The sequence below is a fragment of the Mus musculus genome, chromosome 17 (genome assembly GCF_000001635.26).
Source record: "Mus musculus strain C57BL/6J chromosome 17, GRCm38.p6 C57BL/6J".
Taxonomy (NCBI): Eukaryota; Metazoa; Chordata; class Mammalia; order Rodentia; family Muridae; genus Mus; species Mus musculus.
The window spans coordinates 10767307-10787420 of NC_000083.6; the positions used below are offsets into that span (position 1 = coordinate 10767307).

Below are 20114 nucleotides of genomic sequence, written 5' to 3' on the forward strand. Positions count from 1 at the left end.
ACAGAAGAGCCTGTCAAGCCAGCACAGCCGTACTGGACGACAGGGTCACACTAGACACTGAGTAGTCTTAGTTAGCTGCTCTGCAGTTTTCCTGAGACTATTAAAACCTGGGGAAGTAATAGTAGATCAATATTAAGGAGAATATGAAAGCTTAGGAAAATTCTTGCTGAAGTTTACAAAGTAAATGAAGAGAAGGCAGCAGTGGAGGGGCAGAACAGAACTACGGAGCCCACACAAACATTGTTCTAAGAATGAACTGGAAAATGCCTGACCAAGATAACAATCCACAATCTCACAAGACAGAAGACTTATAATAAATAGCTAATAAATTTGCAATACTGAAAAGATATTAATGATCAAGTTTTAATAATCAAAAATAGTGTGGTGACTCATTGGGGTTTCCAAACAATACACACACAAAGCAAACAAGAGCAGGCTTTCAGGAGTGACCTGAGCCCCAGCCTATTTCAGTCTCTAGCATTTATCCGTAAGGATGCAGGGATGCTACCTTCTGTAGAGGCGAGGAAGAATGACATTCTCGTTTAAGAAGGTGATTATGTCTTATACATGTGGGACATGAAAAACTACACATTAAAAACATGAGGAGATTTAAATGTTAAATAAATAGCATTTGATTTTTATGAAGTAGCTTAAAGATAGACATGAGAGTTGTACATAAACAAGATCCTCTGCTTGGGAATGTATGGCTTAAAGCCAATTCTGGAAATAAAAGGGTTATTTGCTGGAGAGGAGATATCTTACATTAGGGGTTGAAGATTAACTTTTAATGATTTTGTATAGTTGTACATTTTTTTCTAATAGCAAAAATGTGCTTCATCCATAATGAACTATGAAAGCATCCTACACACACACACACACACACACACACACACACACACACACACACACAAATACTCTCACAAGATTGGGCATCTCACCATGAGAATTATTATAGAAGAGCACACATGGTGCTAATATAGAGCAGACACATATGGAAACATGTGTTTTCCAAGGGCATTAGTAATGAAGCTGATTATTAAAAGCGGTTGTCACCCGAGCACATAGGCACAGCTCTGTGATTCTACTATGGGGGATAAAGAGGCAGAGGGGGACCCTAGATCCTAGGCCAGCCAGGTTTATATGACAATACCTTGTCTCAAAATTAAAAAAAAATTAAAAGCTGAACTTGAATACCATTAATTCATTCATGTGATATCCTTGTAAACAAATTCACATCTAAATTAGTATAACAATTTCATATACTACATATATAAATACTGTTATATTTAATTTATGACATATTTTAGAGAATATCACAGTTCTATTTTTAAAATTGTATGCATTTGCCTTTTCTGTGTTAAATTGTTTTAACACTGTTGAAATCCCTAAAATGGTGTGTCCCATCAGTGATGGTCTCTTAAACCAGCCTTTCAGAACTCTGTGAAACTTCTCACATGACACTTTATCTCATGGAAGTAAAATAAAAAGTATCTGAAGGAAAAAGACTAGCAGAATATGCTGAGATAAATGTTATTTTCTATCTACATCTTGTCAGTACAGTAATTTTTCTACTGTCCATTTGCAAATGTTACCTTTAGAGTAGCCAAATTAGAAGTCTGAAGAAAGAAGTGTAGACTCACATTACACACCTCAAAGCAGCGACAAACACGGTCTCTGCTATGTCGTCAGTGACATAGGAGGTGAAGTGAGTTCAAAATGCTTCCAAAAATGTTAGCAGCTACATTCAGTAAGGGGCACCATGGTGACTTATGCGTTCTTCTCTTCTTCAGTGTTTTAATATGTCATAAGATAAACATATATACATTTCATATTAAGAACAAAAAATTATAATTAGTAATGACACCTTCCCTGTGTATTTTAGATATATGAGCTCAACTGAGTAGTTTACCAAAACTGATACATTAAACTTACAAGGTCAGGACAGCCTTTTTGATAAAGGTAGAAATATTTTCCTCTAAAATTGTTGCTTCAGAAATGGATTTAAATTAGTATAATTATTTGTTAATACTTGATTTAGATTTTGCCTGAAGGAAAAGCAGAAACAACACAATGAAGACCTGAAGACCTGAAGATGCACTCCCTCTCTGGAGTTACTGACTACTCTAAAGAAACAACAGGAAACAATAACATACTTTTTCATGGTCAAGCTGTCAACCAGATTCCCTTTGGAATCTGTAGAACAAGCTGTGAGCTGCAGGATGCTTTAGTAAAGGGCGATGGTGAGGGATGAGCGGTAGTACAGGCGGGAAGCTGTTCCTGAAATCACAGATTGGCCTGGAACCTGAGATTCGCCTTCCAGGCAGATACTGAAATTGTTATCAAAGAGCTCTCTGTGTCTCCAGAAGGAACTTTCTGATGGGCGACAGCCCACACTTTCAGCTGAAAGACTCAAGAGCCCCTACTCCTGAGTGGCAAGAGTCACTACTTGGAGGGTGGCAGCAATCCTATTTCTTCCCCAGGATATTAGACAGCAAGCTGTCATGGCTACCAGACCCTCTGAGCCATCAGCCAAGGCCTCTCTTAGCTCCTCACAGTGGAGCCCAGCTGGAGAAGCAGGGATACTTTGCTTTTCTTCTGGCTGTCCATCTACCAAGATCTGCAACTCACAATACCGCATGTTTCCCCCTGGGCCCCAGGTAACATGAACTGTCCTTAGCCAATGACCAACAAATCACTGTCAGCGAGAGGCGGTCGGCCTTTCCCTTCAATCTACAGGCTTTCCAGGAGTTATAAATCAGTTGACTTTCTAGCTCGATGAGATGGCATATGCCCTAGTTTGAGGAACAGATGGAGGCTTGGGGGAAAATTGTTTCTGCAGGCTTGCTACAAGCAGCTCTCCTCCATAAAAGTGAGCCATTCACACTGATTTCTAACATAAATTATGCTGGCGGCAGGGAGCACTGGCCCATTCAGCAGAAAACCTTTCACCCACCTTCAGAGGTCACCCAGCCCATCCAAATTCAAGTTATTTCTCATACCAGGCTGCATTTCTAAGCTGTGCACATTGGAGGTGGAGCGATTTACATCAAATACAAGAATGGGTTTGTGTATGGAAAAAACAAAACAAAACAAAACAAAAACCCAAAACCCCTAAGCACAGCATTGTACAAACCCAGAATCCCCAAGCACAGCACTGCACAAGAACAAAGCCCCATGCACAGCACTGTACAATAATTGCCAAAGGTCTATTTTTCAGGAGTACTGGAATGACTCTGGCTATTAATTAATCATAGGAATTAACAATGGAAACATGGTATCTCATTCCTATAAAAATGAGGAGAGTTGTCACTTGTCTTGTGAAATTTGCCTTATAAATTCTACTAAATCCTGCTATCTAATTTGAGCTTTTGCATTTCTCAAAAGCAACAGAAGCCTGGGACAATTCCATGAGAGCATTCATCCTTCTTCATGTAAAGCCAATTATTCAACTCAAATAAATTTGCCTTCATGATTTCAGAAATCAATATCAGCATTACCTTAAGGGCAACAAGCTGAGCTTTATTTTTTTTTAATCTGTTAAAAAATGGAAACATTTAAGAGACTGAAGGCATTAAAGAACTAAATTATAAATCAAAATTGCAGAAATGAGTGACCACCCCAATGGCCAATAAATGGGGTGGCATCATGTTATAGTGTGACTTACTTTAAAATGCAATAATATTCTTGGATAAGGAACTATCATGGTTTGAAGTTGATTTTAATTGTAAGAAATCCAGCAAACATTTTAATAATTATATTAAGTAACTGTTTTTCCCTCTAGGGAATTATCAGTTATGTCAATGAAAATAGTCATTCTGATAGGGTTTTTATATTCCATGAAGACCAATGATGCTGAGGATAAGAACGGATTAAAAAACGCAAGGAGCCCCAGTGGAGGACAGTGAATGGGCTGTCGCTCAGCACAGAATGGGGGCACGCAAGCCACATCACTCACTGGTCCCTTTAAAGACCAATTGAAATATCTTTACTTTTGTGCATATCTTTTCCTGACTTAGATATTCAAGTCAGTCATTTGTTTTCAGTCATTTAGAAAGAGAAGTGAGCTTGTCTCTGTCACTTTGGAAGTGAGATAGACAGAAGAAGCATTGGGAAAGCATTGGTGATAGCCTGAGGAGAGTCCTCGTGACCAATGTTCTCCATGCCTACAACTACTGCTATTATTTCTAAACCACAAAATACAATGGACTCAAGTCAGACTTCCTGCTCCTGCTCTTCCTGCTTCTTTTCTAGAAGTCTTGACCTCTGGAAAACTGCTATTTAAAATTTGCTGTGGAAAGTACTTCACAAAATATAATTACCTTAATAATTATAAAACAAACGTCTTGGATCTCCCATAATTAAAAAGAATGGCATTATTGTCTTCTAGACTAGGAAAATGAGTCCAAGAAATTTAAAGACAGAGATTTGCATTAGTGACTAGAAAAGTAATGTGCTCTGGTGTGCTCAAGCTGCATTCACAGAACACAGGCACCTGCACCGTGCCAGAGCCTGTTCTGGTAGCAGGGGAGTGAGCACAGCTGGAATCAGGAGCGGGACCTCACCTCAGGAGCCGGACTTCACCTCAGGATTACTCAGCCCGTGCTTCTCTTGCTTCTTAACAAGTCAACCTCAGTCCCAATCCTAACCCCAGTTTTATCTTCTCGTTTTTCCTAACTTCAGGTACTTTTTTTTTTCTTTTAATAAAATATCATAAAGCAAGTTTTAAAATAAAGTGGGGCATACATATACAATTGACTTATATAGATAAACATTGATTAAAACTTGTTACAAGGGAATATTTATAGTTACTTCATTAATATTAAGATACATTTTTTTATAAAGAAACAGTCTTATGAGCAGAATTTTAATCAATAGGCAGCTGTATAATTAACACATTCACCTTGAGGAATGAATTCTTTCAAGGCGAATTTTTGATTTGCTGATGGGTCATTGAAGAGTCAAGTAGAGGCTATCAAGGCCCATTCTAACATTAACTTGCTTGTGTCTGCTCTACTGCATATAAGTGACTACTGAAAACTATTTACATGTTAAATAACGTGGGTGTGGGGGGGGGGAGCAGGAAGCCATTGTTAGCTTGCTTCTCTGGACAAGGACTTCCTGAATGATGCAATGTGGGTGGCTTTGAGGTACTAAGAGTGGGAACTCAGAGTCCGTGCTGGGGTCTCTCCTTTTATGATAACTTGAGAGCTTTATGATTTAGGTGCAGTGCAAAATATTTTGCCCAGAAGGCTAAAGGTTGTCTATTACTTAGACAAATACAGGTAATATGTAGGCATCCTTAAGTTGATATTTTGGAACTTTAGTAGAGAACAAAACTTCTTAGTATGTGTCATGTGTGCACTGTCACGTAGCAAAGTGTCATGGACTGATAGCGGTGAGCTAGATTCATATCTACTTTATCAAAATGATGATAAAATGGACAAATTTCCAGACACTTCAGAGTGTCTGCACCTCTTTTCATCTTTAAAATGTGTTTACAATATAACATAGATTATTTTTAAAGCTAATGTGCTTATAATATTTTCCCTAACTCTTTCTTCCAAATTCTCTATGGAAGTGACTGTTTTAAAAGAGTTAATGTTCAAATATTAAATTAAAAAAAACCTCTGTAATCCAAAGTTATAATAAAACTATGCACTTCTTAGATCCTGTTATGATTAATATTTCCATTGGCCTCTGAGTGGGCAAAAAATGAATTTCATCTCAAGTTTATTCAGGTGACCATCAGGTGACCTCACATTTCGGTCTGCTCTAGAAAAGCTTTTGGAATGAGCATGGATCTAGAAATCAAAATCAGTTAGGAGGAGGAGAAGAGAGAGGAAGTAGGAGGGGAAGGAAGAGGAGGCAGAGAAGGGTAAGCTGAGCAGAACACAGGAGGGGGACACCCGATCTCACACGAGATGGCTGGAAGATGGACAGTGCCTTGAGGCAGCATCGAGGGAGCAATGCCCAGAAAGCTATGTGAATTTCCCTGTAATTCCTCTACAGCCCAAGCTCTAACATCTGGTCTAACCCCCTCTCCAGCCCAGGAGGCCTTCTCCAGGCTTACTAGTCTACAATCCTTGCTGAAGCAGCACACAGAGAGGGGGCAGATAGTGTGTGCTTCTCTGTAACCATTCTGTCTCCAGAATGTCCACATGGGACCTTTACGTAGAGCCCCACCTGTCCCACACCAGCCACTGTCCTTGTGATTCAAATTATATTAGAATGAGAAGTGGAAGACTGGGCATTACCATAAGAAAACTCAAATATAGGTTTTAAACTCTGTTGTCCATGCTGGTATCTGGATCATACCCTATCTAGACCACCTGTCTCTTTTCCATTTCTGTGCTTATATCTATAGTGAAGATATCAGCCACAAAATAAAATGCCCTATTTCCTGACTATTAGCAGTATCAAGAGAAATGTAGAAAATGTTAGCACCACGCTTCTTCATGGATGCATTAACTGGTAACAAGAGTTCCTTAGATGTGTTTAAAAAGTTTACATTAACAAGTTTAAAATGAATTCCAGGACTTGGCGTAAGCTTCATATTCTAGACTAGATCTAGTCATCCTTCAGAGATAATAGATGGGTAATGGGCAAGAATATAGAAGCTTCTGCTATATACATATTTTCTATTCATGTTTATCAAGAAATTATTTTATGCAAAACTCACACAGATGTAACCTTCCTTCTCCTTTTCAATAATAATAATTTTATGTGGTCATCATTTTTCTGAGCAATAGACCCAGCCTTTATGTCTCATACCCATGATCTTAATCTAGCATTCTCCAGCTCAATGTGGTAACCGTGTGGTGACTTAAATCAAAATTAATTAAAATGAAATAAAATTAAAAATTCAGTTTCTCAGTCTCAGTAGGCATATTTCAGAAGCTTAATGGTCACATATGGCCAGTTGTACTGCAGCAGAGTGTAACTGTGAAATGTTCCCACAATTACAGAAATTTGTGCTGGGCAACCTTCTGATCTTTAGAGATTCTGTAAGGAGGAGGATCAAGTGGATAGCCAAAGGTTTCAGCTCTCCATATTGTTTTGCATGTGGAACAAATGGGCATTTTCATGTACATTAAAGTATTCCATCAAGTCAAGATGAGGACCAGAAAGTGGGATTTTCCTAGCTCTGGTTTCTAGCCTCTGACTGCATTAAGTAATTTATGGGGTAACAACTCCACAGCTGCCTTTGCTTCTTCTACAAGGCCGGTTCAGCTAATCTTGAACAAGGAGAAGGGGATTTGATGACTTGGGCAGACATCCCTGTGCTTTAACAGAGTGGAACTGCCAGACTGAATGAGGAGACAGCCTTAAGCATGGCTTATGGCCAGAGAGTACTAGGTATTTCAAAGCTACAGGACTTTTGGAATTTTTATTGCCTGATTGTACACATTCTCAGGGCATTTGGAAGTGCCCTTGAAGTCCTCAACCATCTTGAGAAGTATTGAGAAAGGCCTATTACTTCCTAGGGGAATTTTGTCCTTAGACAGTTTGCAGTGATAAAGGAGCTATGGTTTAAGAAAAGACATCTGCTTCATGGAGACCTGTTCTGTGTCCATACACAGATAAATACAGTGCAAGATCAGTTTTCCCCCCTTTAATATCAAAGCCCCATCATTAGAAATGATATACTAAGTAACTCCCATGCTCCACATTATGCCACAGTCAACGCATCAGGGAATAAACACAGGAATAAACACTGAATGCCCACAAGCGTATGTCTCATAACATCAGCGTCTTATGTCCATGTTATAGTCATGCTGTAAAACACCAAAAATGTCCTGAAAGACAGACACCCGCAGGTTCTGGGATGAGACAACTCTCTAAACTTATGCGGTTATACAGCCAGTGCTGGTAAATAGTTTTTTTCTTTATCACTGCTTCTTAGCTTACTCATTCAGTCTTATACTCAATAGTAGTTCCAGTAAATTAATTCCGAGCAAAAGACAATTCTTACCCTTATTGAATGTTGGATTTGTAAATGTAAAGTAAAAAATTCATCTCCTTATTCTTTCTATTTTCAAAGATTTATTTATTTTATGTATATGAGTATACTGTAGCTACACTGTCACTGTCTTCAGACACACCAGAAGAGGGCATCAACTCTCATTACAGATGGCTGTGAGCCACCATGTGGTTGCTGGGAATTGACCTCAGGACCTCTGGAAGAGCAGTCAGTGCTCTTAACTGCTGAGACATCTCTCCAGCCCCTAATTATTCCTTAATAATTTATTTTCAAGGATTTTTTTCTAGCTTCTTGATACCTCTCAAGTTACATTATTGGATGAGATCAAAATAAATCTATATTACAAATTTTCGTGAATGTAATTTATGTATCAATTGAAATTATTTAAAACATCCTAACCAACTTACCTGTAACCTATTAGAAAATCTAATTCAGCATTAGTTAGGCTTTTTTATCCATGGGCCAGATCACAGGCAATCAAACACAAACCCATGTGCTGAGTAATATATCAACGATGCTAATGCTGACTTGTGTTAAGACTAGCATAGCCAGAATAAGTATACTTGCTAGATAGTTTTCTTCACAACCCATCCACTTCACAAAGCAAATCCCCCTCCTTCCTCCTCTCCTCACTTAAACATTTACAAGAAACCTCAATATTGAAGACAGCACAGTAGTTTGTTGGTAATGCACCTAAGCTCAGATGACTGCTTTCAAGTCTAGAAATGCTTGCTGATGAGAGGAAAGATGATTCTAAAGACACACTAGATAAAGTACAGTTCGCTCTGGCTTCCTGAGCAGGAGGGGAGGAAGGTAAGTTTAATGCACTTTCCCGAGCTATTTGGCATGATAGATTCTTAAATTCAACAGTTTCCGATTGTTTTTACTGTTCCTAATTATGGACAGTTCCCACCTCCAGACAAAGATACTAGCTTCTTCAGCTCAAGTGTCAGCTGCTTCTCTTAACGAAGGTGTTTGGCCTGAACCTTTTGTTTTCCTCAAGCTGATGTGATGGATACTCGTACTCCTGCACTGGCTTTGCTGTCTTTGGGCGGAGAGGCCCTTTCAGCTGATAAATATCACCAAAAGTGAGTTGTTCATAACAAAAATAATTAAATCACAGAAGTGGTTAGCGATAACATCCATTCCTCAAATTAAATGTAAAAGCCTTCTCCCTCTAGAGACTGGCTTGTTTTCACAAGTCACGTCAGCAAGTCTTGGAAAAGAGGCACAGCCACATTAAGATGGAGTCATTAGGCAATACATTTATTTTGAAGCCAATTAACCTTTTGTCGTGAAAGTGTCCGTGCCATAATGGCTTCGCTGGCCGAGGGCAGCCTCTAACAGGCGAGGATGACAGCCCTGTTCTGGTGGATGCCGGGACAGAGGGGCCGCCTTCTTGTGTATTCCACTCTGCATCCCAGGGAGGGTATAGCCCTGACCTATCCATTTAGGTAATTAAAGCTTCCATTTGGAAGTGTCCTGCAGGAAGGTGAAATCTGGGGGAGATAAATGGCTGTTGCTCCCTGCGTCCAGCCGCCAGGCCCATCATTTGATGGACTGCTGGAAACAGGCCGGGCTGCCAGGCTCTCATAAAAATAGAGATGAATTGGGCTGCGGACAATTCTCCAAGGCAAAGCAACGCTGTCATTTTCTTCTTTGAGGGCTATAATTTAATTGTTAGTCAAGGTGGACGGCTGACACAGGGGGCCCTAAGAGCTCTCCCACCACCATTTGTTTGCTGAGAAATTACTCTGGTTTATTTACTTAACAGCCAAGTTTGTTTGGCATTGGGGTGTCACTCCCACAAGCAGCAGCTGGCTGTCACAGCTGTGCCCGGGACTTACCTTCCAGGCAATTTTGTTTCCTTTCGAGTCATGCTCAAGGGCGATTGGGAAGTCTCCTCGCTCATAACATTTTCGGAAAGTGGTGGGTTTGGCCGGCCTTTCTTTAAATGCCCCTGCAACTGGAGGACCCCGCACCTTGAAGGGAAACAAAGATACTCTTTAACTTTGAAAATAGGCTTAAAATAAAATAAAACCTTTAAAAGAAAGTCTAAACTGCTTACCCAGGGACAGAAGAAATCTCAGGTTACCATAAACATATTGGAGGCTATTTTGTCTTAAGCTACTTTAGCAAGCATGACTATACAGGCCACATTAATGTCTTTGTGTGAGGAAAAGAAACCAGATTTTAAGATACATTCAATAGAGGTCAGAGTGTTAAAATGGTTAATAATTTTATGTTATAATTTCTAATAACTATAAATTTAACACTCAAATCTGATATATGTTGTTGGGTGATGATGAAACAATTTAAAATATTTCCTTTAAATTCTCTCTGAATATCTATCTATTTATCTCTGTGTGTGTGTAACATGATGGCCTATGTTATTATAAGTACCAACAACAGAACTATAGCATAATAGGGTCTTATATAAAATGGGTGGTAAATTAGCAAGGTTATCAAGAGGAAAAGTGACTATGGGTGCATATAGGATGCATTTGCTAATCTCAGTTCACCAGGGAACATTATTAGAATAAATTATGTGAGAAACTCTCTCTCCCCAAACTGTATTCTTCATGTTAAGAAATGCTTTCTGTAGAATTATTCATGCTGAGTGCTATCTTTTAAATCTTCATTATCTACATCTCAACTAACCCACTATGTTATAAAATTGAATGTTAAATAACCTATTTATAAAACTGCAGTCTACTGAATTGTTACAGTACAGACAAGCAGGACATGTTCATCCTCCTTACTTATTATAAAAAGGTAACTACCAGCCATTTTATATACCATTTTATTAGGATCATAATTGTTTTTTAACAATATGAAATAGTCGACAAATAATCTAGCTTAGTTTGATTTGTTATATTAATTTACAATGTTTTTGTTAAAACTTCAATTTTAATGGATATATTAACATGCAGTAATGTCATAAAATACATATAATATAATAAATCAGATGAACCTATTGTCTCTAGTCTATGAAAGTTAGTATTTGGAGCTGTGGGAGTTTAGGATGCAGGCTTGTGGAGCACTGACTCCTAGGAAGTATCTAACTGATGGGCAACCTCTGAGAGAATGAGCATTTCTTCCCCAAGATGTGAAATTCACTCTGAAAAGCAGCCAGGCACAGCTGGCAGCTCTGGCTGCACGGGCATCTGAGCCGTGAGCTGGACACGGACGAGGCTGCTTTCTGTCCCATTGTTACCACCGGGCAGCACAGCTGAGGTCCCTGAGCCGCGATGCGGGACTTTACTGCCTCATCGAGTACTAAATTTTGTGAACTGATTGAGGTCTAATTTTTTTCTTTTTCTTTTAGCCAAGAAATTACTTTTAAAAATTATCATGTACCTAGGCCCATTTTTAACACCATCAGAAAAACAGATAAAATACAATCTAAGAAGGGAAAATTTGGCCAGAGTAAAGGTGTCATGAGAGCGCATGTATTTACTGAAAATGATAGTTCTGTGGCACACCTGAATTGTTAGTGTGAGGATGTGTGTGTTGTTATTTTAGTGTCTTTAGATGACTGGGCAGTGTAAGTCCTGTTTATTATTATTATTATTTCTCTTATTTGGCTTTTATTTGAGATAACTGTCGATCCCTATGAACTTGGAGCAAATATTACAGGAACCCTAGTTATTTTTTATCCAGTTTCCCTTTAGTGATAAGTTGAGAAGCCATAAGACTAGGTCACAATTAAGCTGCTGACACTGATATAGATGATCATAGGGTCTCCATTCCCCTTAGGTGGCCATACCCTTCTGCACCAGTCCCAGTCTGGATTCTCTCTTTTGACAGCAGGTGTCTCTTCCTCCTTTCTAGAATCTGGCTATATTCTAAGAATCATACAGTAGAGAACCATTGGGATTGACTCCCCAGCCATACAATTTCTGAGATTCACATACATCATGTTTTTCAAGATAGGTCAATACTTTGTAATCCTGGAGAGGATTCTATGCCATGGGTATACCACAGTATGTTAAACATTCACCATTAAATATATCTGGGTTAAATATATCCTCTTGGGGACAGCATGATTAAAACTGTACATTTTTTTGTAAGTGATCAGTGTCAAGTAACAAGAGGATTTTCCTACATTTTCCCCCTTTCTTTCTCCCAAGGTTTTTAACACTATTTTTACATTGGTTAATATGTTTGTGTGATTTTTCTTTTGCTACCTTTGATAACGAGGGTTTGAGACTTGGAAAATATAAATTCAATTTCCTTAAGTTAAACAGATATTTGAATCATGTTTCCTATTGTACAGTGGGGCTCATATTTCTGAGGGATTTTCTCATTTCATCTAGACTATCAAAATGATTGGTCAGCATGCTTCTCATCTCTTCAGGCTATGTGATGGCATCATTATTCCTCTCTGAGACTCGGAGATCCATGTATCTCTATCAGTCTTGCTACATGTTTGCTGTGTCTCTATGGAGACCCATTCTTTGCCTTGATGTTGACTGTATAGTTGGTGGGGTTTTGTTTCTTTTTTTATTAATTTGATTTGCATTTGTCTTTCTGTCTTTTAAATGGAAGTTTAAGTGACTGATTGGAGATTTTCCCTCTTTGTCAGTGTACTATGCACTGCTGTAGCTTTCTCTGTCAACACCCTTAGTGGTGGCCTACAAGTCTGTTAGGTAGCACGTCGTTTTCACGTAGTCAAATGCTTTTCAAAAATTTCCTGGATTTCTGTGGATTACCTAGGTATATTTTCATGATTTGAGTTTTTTAAAGTTTGCTGAGGTTTAAAGTTTGCTTCATGATCCAGAATATGGATTAATTTGGTAAATATTCCGTAGACATTCATAATACATCTGTGTTCTGCTGTTACTGTTTAAGGCACTCTGGATATTTTGATTAGACCTTGTTATAGTTTGACTTCTATTGCTGTGAAAAGTAAGCACTAGGACCAAAATCAAGTTGGGCACAAAAGGGTTCATTTCAGCCTACAGTCCTAGTACATCACCAAGGCAAGTCAGGGCAAGAACTCAAGGCAGGAGCCTTGGAGGCAGGAACCAAAGCAGAAGGCCTACGGACCGATGCTAACTGTGTCTATTTCCATGTCATGCTCAACCTGCTTCTTGACAAAACTTAGGACTAATTGCCCAGGGGAGTCACTGCTTTCAGTGGGCTGAACCTTCCCACATCTACAGTTACCAAGGAAAGGCCCTATAATTTTGCATACAGGTAAGCTGACAGAGGCAATCCCTCTACTGAGAGTACCTCATCCCAGATATGTGTAGGCTCTCATCCAACCAGCTTGGTCCTATTTCCTAATAAAGTTGTTGAGAGTCTCTGTATTCTTGGGATTTTCCAACTGTTATTTTTAAGTTTTGAGAGAGGAGTACCTCCAACTAAAATTGTGGATTTGCCCAATATTCTAATATATATATAGGCATTTTGGACTTTTATGACTTCTTGGTAGAATGACAATTTTTACTATGTATTGTTTCTAGAAAGACTTATGTTTCATTATGTCCTTTTGTCTCTAGAAATTTTTCTTTGAAGTTTACCTTACTTAAAATTATTATAACCATACCATTTTTTTCTGTTTATATTATGCAGATTGGGACACTAAAGATATTTTAACACAGAATTTTCAGTGCAGGAGTTAGGAGAAAGATGCGAGTTCGGGAAAAATTAAGATATATATTAGCACACAGAGGAGAGGCATACCTCTCTTCTTGTGAGTTGCTTAGATACATTTAGAGTTACATTTTGATGTATCAGTTTTTGAGTATGTAGCACTATAAAGCTTTTTGTAGTGACTAGTCCGAGGATTATATTATATGTGAATAACATTTCAATTCTTAGCAATGTTAACTGTTCTTACAAAATGTAGAAATCTTACATCTCTACATGTTCAATTATTAGCTATTCATATTATAATCACCTAGAATTTTTCTCTACATGATTAAGAGTCACATCAGAGACTTTTACAACTCCTTCTTCAATTGCCAAACATAATTCTCAGATCTCAGAATTAAAGCCCAGGCTCTCGGGTATGGCTTACTCCTCTAGACAGCCTCACTTTCTCCCAACCTCAGTATTTAGGATTTCATTTGCACTTACTAGGTTCTCATCAGCCCTCCCCCCAAGACGTCTCTAAATTCTTTCTTTAATGCTTCCTTTCTGATGTGAGAGCTCTCCTAGACTTTGTCTCAGGGAAGAAATGCTGAGAACACGTTCTCGTACTTTGCAGTCATCGGAGAGTGACCTCATTTCTCCATTCAGAAACAATATTTCAGCTGGTTACAGGGTTTGCAGCTCACAGCTCTTTCTTTCAGACCTCAAAAGACATAACAGCGCTTCCACGTCACCTCCATGGTTGCTGGGGAGAAGTCATCCTTCAAAATGTTTGACTATTCTCTAAGTCTCCCACTGTTCTTTCTTTGTCTTAGTGTTCAGAACTTTCTGATATACCTTGGTATGCATTTTCTGTTAAAAAGTTTTCAACTCAGTGAACCCTAAGATTACTGCTCTCTCACTAAAGTTGGAAGGTTTGGATGCCTCTCAGATCTGACCTCTTTTCTTCCTCCTTTCAGATCTTGAAGATGTCGGACTCTACATTCCTATTATCTTTCAAGACTTCTCTGTTGCTTAGGTTGGATGATTTCTGCGGCTAGATCTTCATGTCTGTAGATTTTCCCTTTTGCCCTTTCTACCCTGCTACAGAACCAAGATAGTCTTACGATGACATAGAAAAACTTTTTCATTTTGCTTTTCATTCTAAAACATCCACTTGATCTTCTTTACTTGATGAGACTTTCTATTAGCAATGCACAAGTCACTTAAGTTTCTTTCTTAATGCATATATAATATTTCCACTGTTCTAATGCTGATATTTATTGATTGGATTTTTCATTCTTCCTGCAGTGTTGCTGAGTTTGGGTGTGATATGAACTTCTAGCCATTTTATATTATGAAACGCTAAGTTTCCTTTCTTCCCTTGTTTAACACCCTTAGCTCCATCCCGTGGATGCTAGTGTGGCTGCTTTCATCCTGGAGAGGAGAGAGGCTCAAGAAACCCATAAAAACTTTATAAGAAGTCAAAGATGCTATAGGACTGAGGAGATTCCCCCTCACCCCCAAGGTTCTACAAGGTTTTACAAGCTGTAAACAGTGGCCAGGAAGGCAGCTTTTGTGAGCTGTCATCCATGTGGGGGTGGACTTGTCTTTGAGTCCTCTATGTTCCTACATGTAACTCCAATGAGCTCATTGATTCACTAAGCTAGACATAGGTAGAACTGCTTGTTTCTTCAGTTGTCAGTGCCCTATGTGCAGTAACATTTGTCTGCATACATGTCTCCAAGAGAAGTCACACCACAGTTGGCAAGCACTCTATTACTGAGCTGTAGCTCCAACCTAAAAGGGGCACATTGTAAACATTCCATTTCCACATCTCCGCAGGGGTGCGGATAAAGTCCAATATCAACAAACTGGGGTTAGAAGTATCCAGCCCTACCTGGTTCAGAGCAAAGGATTTACTATTCATACTGAGGAAGGGGGTACCTTATGAGCTCCCTGATTTGGGAGTAAAAGTCTTGCTCCATTCCTAGTACTATATACATGGTGAGCTGGCCTTACTCCCGCTGGACAAGAGTGCAATGTCTCCCTCTCTGCTGGCTGTCCTCTTACGGTCCCCTGGTAGAAAAAGAGGGCAAGCCTCTTATTCCTAAAAGTAGGATCCAAGTGTGTGTAAGCTCAGCTCAGTGTCTCTGCTGACATCATAGGTCTGGGATCGTCACTGACTCAGTGGAACTGAATGCACAGCATCTCCTTATGAAACCTCACCTATAACCAGTAGGTAGGTATTTTCTATGGGTTTTCAAAGTTTGTCAGCTTCTGAAGTCAACTGTTTCTGCGGTGAGCCCATCTTCATTGATTTGGCCTAAAATTTGATTGCAGTCATCCTTCCCTCTCTGCTTTATATTTCCTTTAAAAATAGTTTCCCTTTTGTCTCTGCAATAATTTTGATTCTGAAGTCAAACACTAACTGCTCAAGTATTTGAAGGAATGAGCACGTTTCTCTCTAAGGAAGCCTAGAAGGCTTTTTATAAATTGATATAGACAACGTAGAGTTCTTTCTTCCCACAAATTTCCATGTACTCCCTACAGGATGACTCCATGCCTGAAGGCCCATGGAAAGTCTATGCTTGAAGAGGATTTTATAAAGTAACCCATGTTACTATGCAATCACTCAGCAACAGGGGATTGTTTTCCCTTCAGTGTCTCTATCTTTATTTTACTGCTGTTCATTTTAGTTTTTAAAAACATTTTTATCTTTTTATTTGTTATGAATCTACTTCAAGTTAACACCTGTTATCTCAAAATTGCAGTGTGCAAAAACAAAGAGAGCATTAGTAATTAGATCTGCTAGTGTCATAGTTAGATCCTCTCACTATGTCCTTAGATAATATTTTCTTTGTTTCAACCAGATTATCTGTGTGAGTATGTGCTCTACATGAGAATGTAGCATCTTTTAACACTTACATGCATTACATCCCAAATAACTCTCTAAGCCTATGCATGCTAAGTGAAATATAGAATAACTAGAAAGAGAATATAGGTATCATGATCAAAGACCACACAGAAGACGAATGCTTGACTAAGCAACTTTCAAAACACATCAAAATACTGCTAAGGATTCTTAGGTAAGTTTATGCTTGTGGAAAAGGAACTACTGTAAGTTTTATTTCATGTCTTAAGATTTCTTCTCTGATTTATTATAAATAATATAAGGCAAACAAGGAACCATAAATCAAACTAGCTTTGTGGGAAAATGCAATTAAGATTGCCCGAATGGTGGGGACAATCCGTAAACCAATTAGGAAGAGTGGATGTCACAGCAGAATGCTTTTAATAAAAGCTAATGCACTTGGGAAGCAAGATATTGAATGCAGTTTGAAATGACTTCAGATGACAGAGTACTTTATATGCCTGCATTTATTGAATGCCTCGTAATGGATTTAGGACTTAGATCACTGTGTCTGTCACAGGGCCACAAAAGTAATAATAAGTAGGAAGGAATTTAAGGCTCTCTCAAACTCTCCATCATAAAATTAAAAATTTTTCCTTTTCATTATTTTTATTCTTAAGCATAAACCAGAGCTATAAAAAAGAAAGGACCTTTTATTCCAAATGGAAAGTTGACAGTGGGTAATTCAAATTAGTCCATTTAGCTAACTCACTAAAGCGCTGGGATCAGGAGATGGCAGAGATCGTAATTCCCAGTTGCACAAGCTGCAACCCAGAGTTTGTGATACATTACAGCACAGCTGTCGTTCAGCAGGGAGACATCTTGGCAGTGCCCCTGAGTTCCTGCTGGACTGTGAGCCTGGTCTGCAGCATATGCAGCCAGCATCCTGGGTTCTGATTCAGAAATGTGGTGATTCAGTGTCTGGCCAGTTCACTCATTGTAATTGATTTTGCTACCAAAAGTTCTGCAATGTCTAAGGTCACCAGATGAACAAATGAAGAAAATGCCAACAGAATTAAGATGATAAGCAAACTGAATCACAGGAGAACATGGAGAAAGCAAGTAGCTTTCAACAGGGCCAAAGCGAGCTCTGGTAGCTGAGCAGTGGTGAGGGGACATCAATGAAATAGTTCTCACAGTATAAGGTGGTGTATGTGTGTGTGTGTGTGTGTTTATAGAAAGAGAGAGGTAGATACTCTATAGATTCCTTAAAAGTCAGATGTTAAAAGCAACAGTCAGTGACAGAGAAACCAGCTATTTTAGGAAGATTATTCTGTCAAGGCCTAAAAACAGAAATATAAAAACAAGACATTAGTATCTATACATCATATTGTTTTCAAAAACTTATAAGATGCCCTGAAGTCAGGAGAAGGTAGAGTCAAGAAGTGTAGCCTGGGGCATGGTATAAGAGAAGGCTTCAGTGATGGTGGCATTATAACATAGCATAGCATAACATAACATAACATAACACAACATAACATAACAACATGCATGCATTGCTCTATTATTAATACTATTGGCACGTATTGTCAACAAAACCTTATGAAACTTTTTTATGTACAAAGAACTTAAAGAAGCTAGACTCATAAGTCACCCCTTTCAGTAGCCAGCTGAAACAGGCCGCATGCCCTTCTTGTCTAAAGAACATGGCCTCAGTCACTGTGCTAGATGTGATTTAGGCAAAAATACAAAGAATCACCAGACAAGTGTGTCGTTTATGGGATTGTGTGGGATTTGAGGATTGCGGCTGACTGGGAACTAGAGGCAGACCTAAGACTTAGGCTTCAGTACGAAAAGGCTGGAATAATCCATTTGTGTAAATCATAGACATAAGAAAAGATCACAGAATATTCGGAGAAAAGTTTGCTAATCAGTTACAATTCTACTATCAATTAGTAACTTGACACTTTCCCTTCCAAAGTTTTCAGAAACATACATGCTGTGGACTCTACCCTTGATCTCTTGAGAGAGTGGCCGTCCTACTTAGTGTAACATGCCATGGTTTTGCTACTGATGTCAAAATTGAAGTTTCCATGGATAAGCATATTTCCACCAACTATTAGCAATCATATTTGACTACCCATCCACTTTCCCATTGTAACTATACTGTTAAGTATTTCTGGCATATGTTTTCTGTATCCTGTATTATTCTCTTAGGCTAAGTTCCTCTATTTGAAATATAAGGTGGACTATATATAGGATATATACTTTATGATCCTTGATACAATTATTTACTAACTAAGCCAAAGACTCACAAATGAGAAGGTGCAGGTTCTCGTTTTGGTGTAAGTTCGAATACACACATCTGTACATACATACTTCATTCTTTTCAGCACTGCTACCAATTGCACAAGATCTTCACTTTAAATGATATTAAACACTGGACTGTTGATCTAACTTGTTTTCTTACCATCTTTGCTTCTCATTTCATTTATTCAGCATCTAAAGGTTTTGAGAGTTTACAGGTTTGAGAGTTTATTTGATCTCACTGCCTCCAGCTTTGCCTGTCTAGGTCATTCCTTTGTGTACTACACAATGAATATTCAAATAGACTAATTAAATTATATCTCTCATCTGCTTATAGTCCATAAATGATTTCTTATTGACATGTTGCACAGACTCTTGGGAGCAGACTGTGATCTCTGTTGTCAGTACTGCAGCACGAGTCACAGCCAGATAGAGCCAGCCATAGAGCATTGCTTTTTACTTCCAGGAGCTCATGGTTCCATCAGCCTACAGTTAAATTCTCTCTGTACTCCACCCTGTTCTCTCATCTTCCCTCTCTCCTGAATAAACAAGTAATCACTATTATCTTAAAAACTACAAACCCACCCTTTCTAGTAACAATTTAAAGTAAGACCAGATAGATACTTCTTCGCCTGGAGGTTAGGAGATAAACAGTTGGAGCTGCCTATTACACCTGTGACAAGATGGCGGGTTCAACCTCTGGAAATCAAAGGCAAGAATCTCAGATGGTTCCTGAATTCTGGACAGTAAGGTGTTTTTATAGGAGAATAGATAATCCTCATATGGTAGCAAGCAAAGTGGGAAGGAATATCATTGTGAGAGTCAGGGAATGAGCTTTTGCTCAGGGTTCAAGGATGCAGAGAAGAAGCTTAAGGAGGACTGAGACATCCATCTGTCATGGTTACTCTAGATGGTCAGCTTGACAAGACTGAGAGCAGTCAATAAGACTGGTGAAGGAAACCATCTGGTGCTTCCAGAAGTGATCATATCATGAAGACTGACCTAATCAATGGTTTATTATCTGAGGCTAAGTTATAATATGACTAGATTGCTGGCAGGTGGTGAAAGTGGGGAGGAAAAAAAAGTAGAGGAAGTGGACAACTGGGGTGCGCCTTGGAAGGCACACAGTCACCCTGGCCCATCTCTAGTCATCTGCTTCCTGCCCACTGTGAGGTGAGCAGCTCTCACACGGCCCTGACACCTTCATGTGCCAGCCTCAGCTCTGTCCCAGAGCCAAGGAGACTTCTGACACAGCCAACTGAAACAAATCCCGTGTTTCAAACCGTTTCTCTTAGGTATTTTCCAAAGAGACAGGAAAGTCAGATGCATAAATAGACAGTGGTGCTGTTATAGAGTGGAAGCCAGACTCCAGCCCACACAGGAATAAAGGGG

The 20114-nt window shown here is 39.0% G+C and overlaps 1 protein-coding gene across 1 annotated transcript in view; it reads right to left on the reverse strand.

Moving 5' to 3' along the window:
* Pacrg (PARK2 co-regulated) overlaps positions 1-20114 on the reverse strand; it is a 437183-nt gene that overhangs the window by 364298 nt on the left and 52771 nt on the right. The window contains exon 2 of the mRNA NM_027032.2: positions 9829-9963. Coding sequence (NP_081308.1) covers positions 9829-9963 — 135 coding nt within the window. The remainder of the gene's footprint in view (positions 1-9828; positions 9964-20114) is intronic.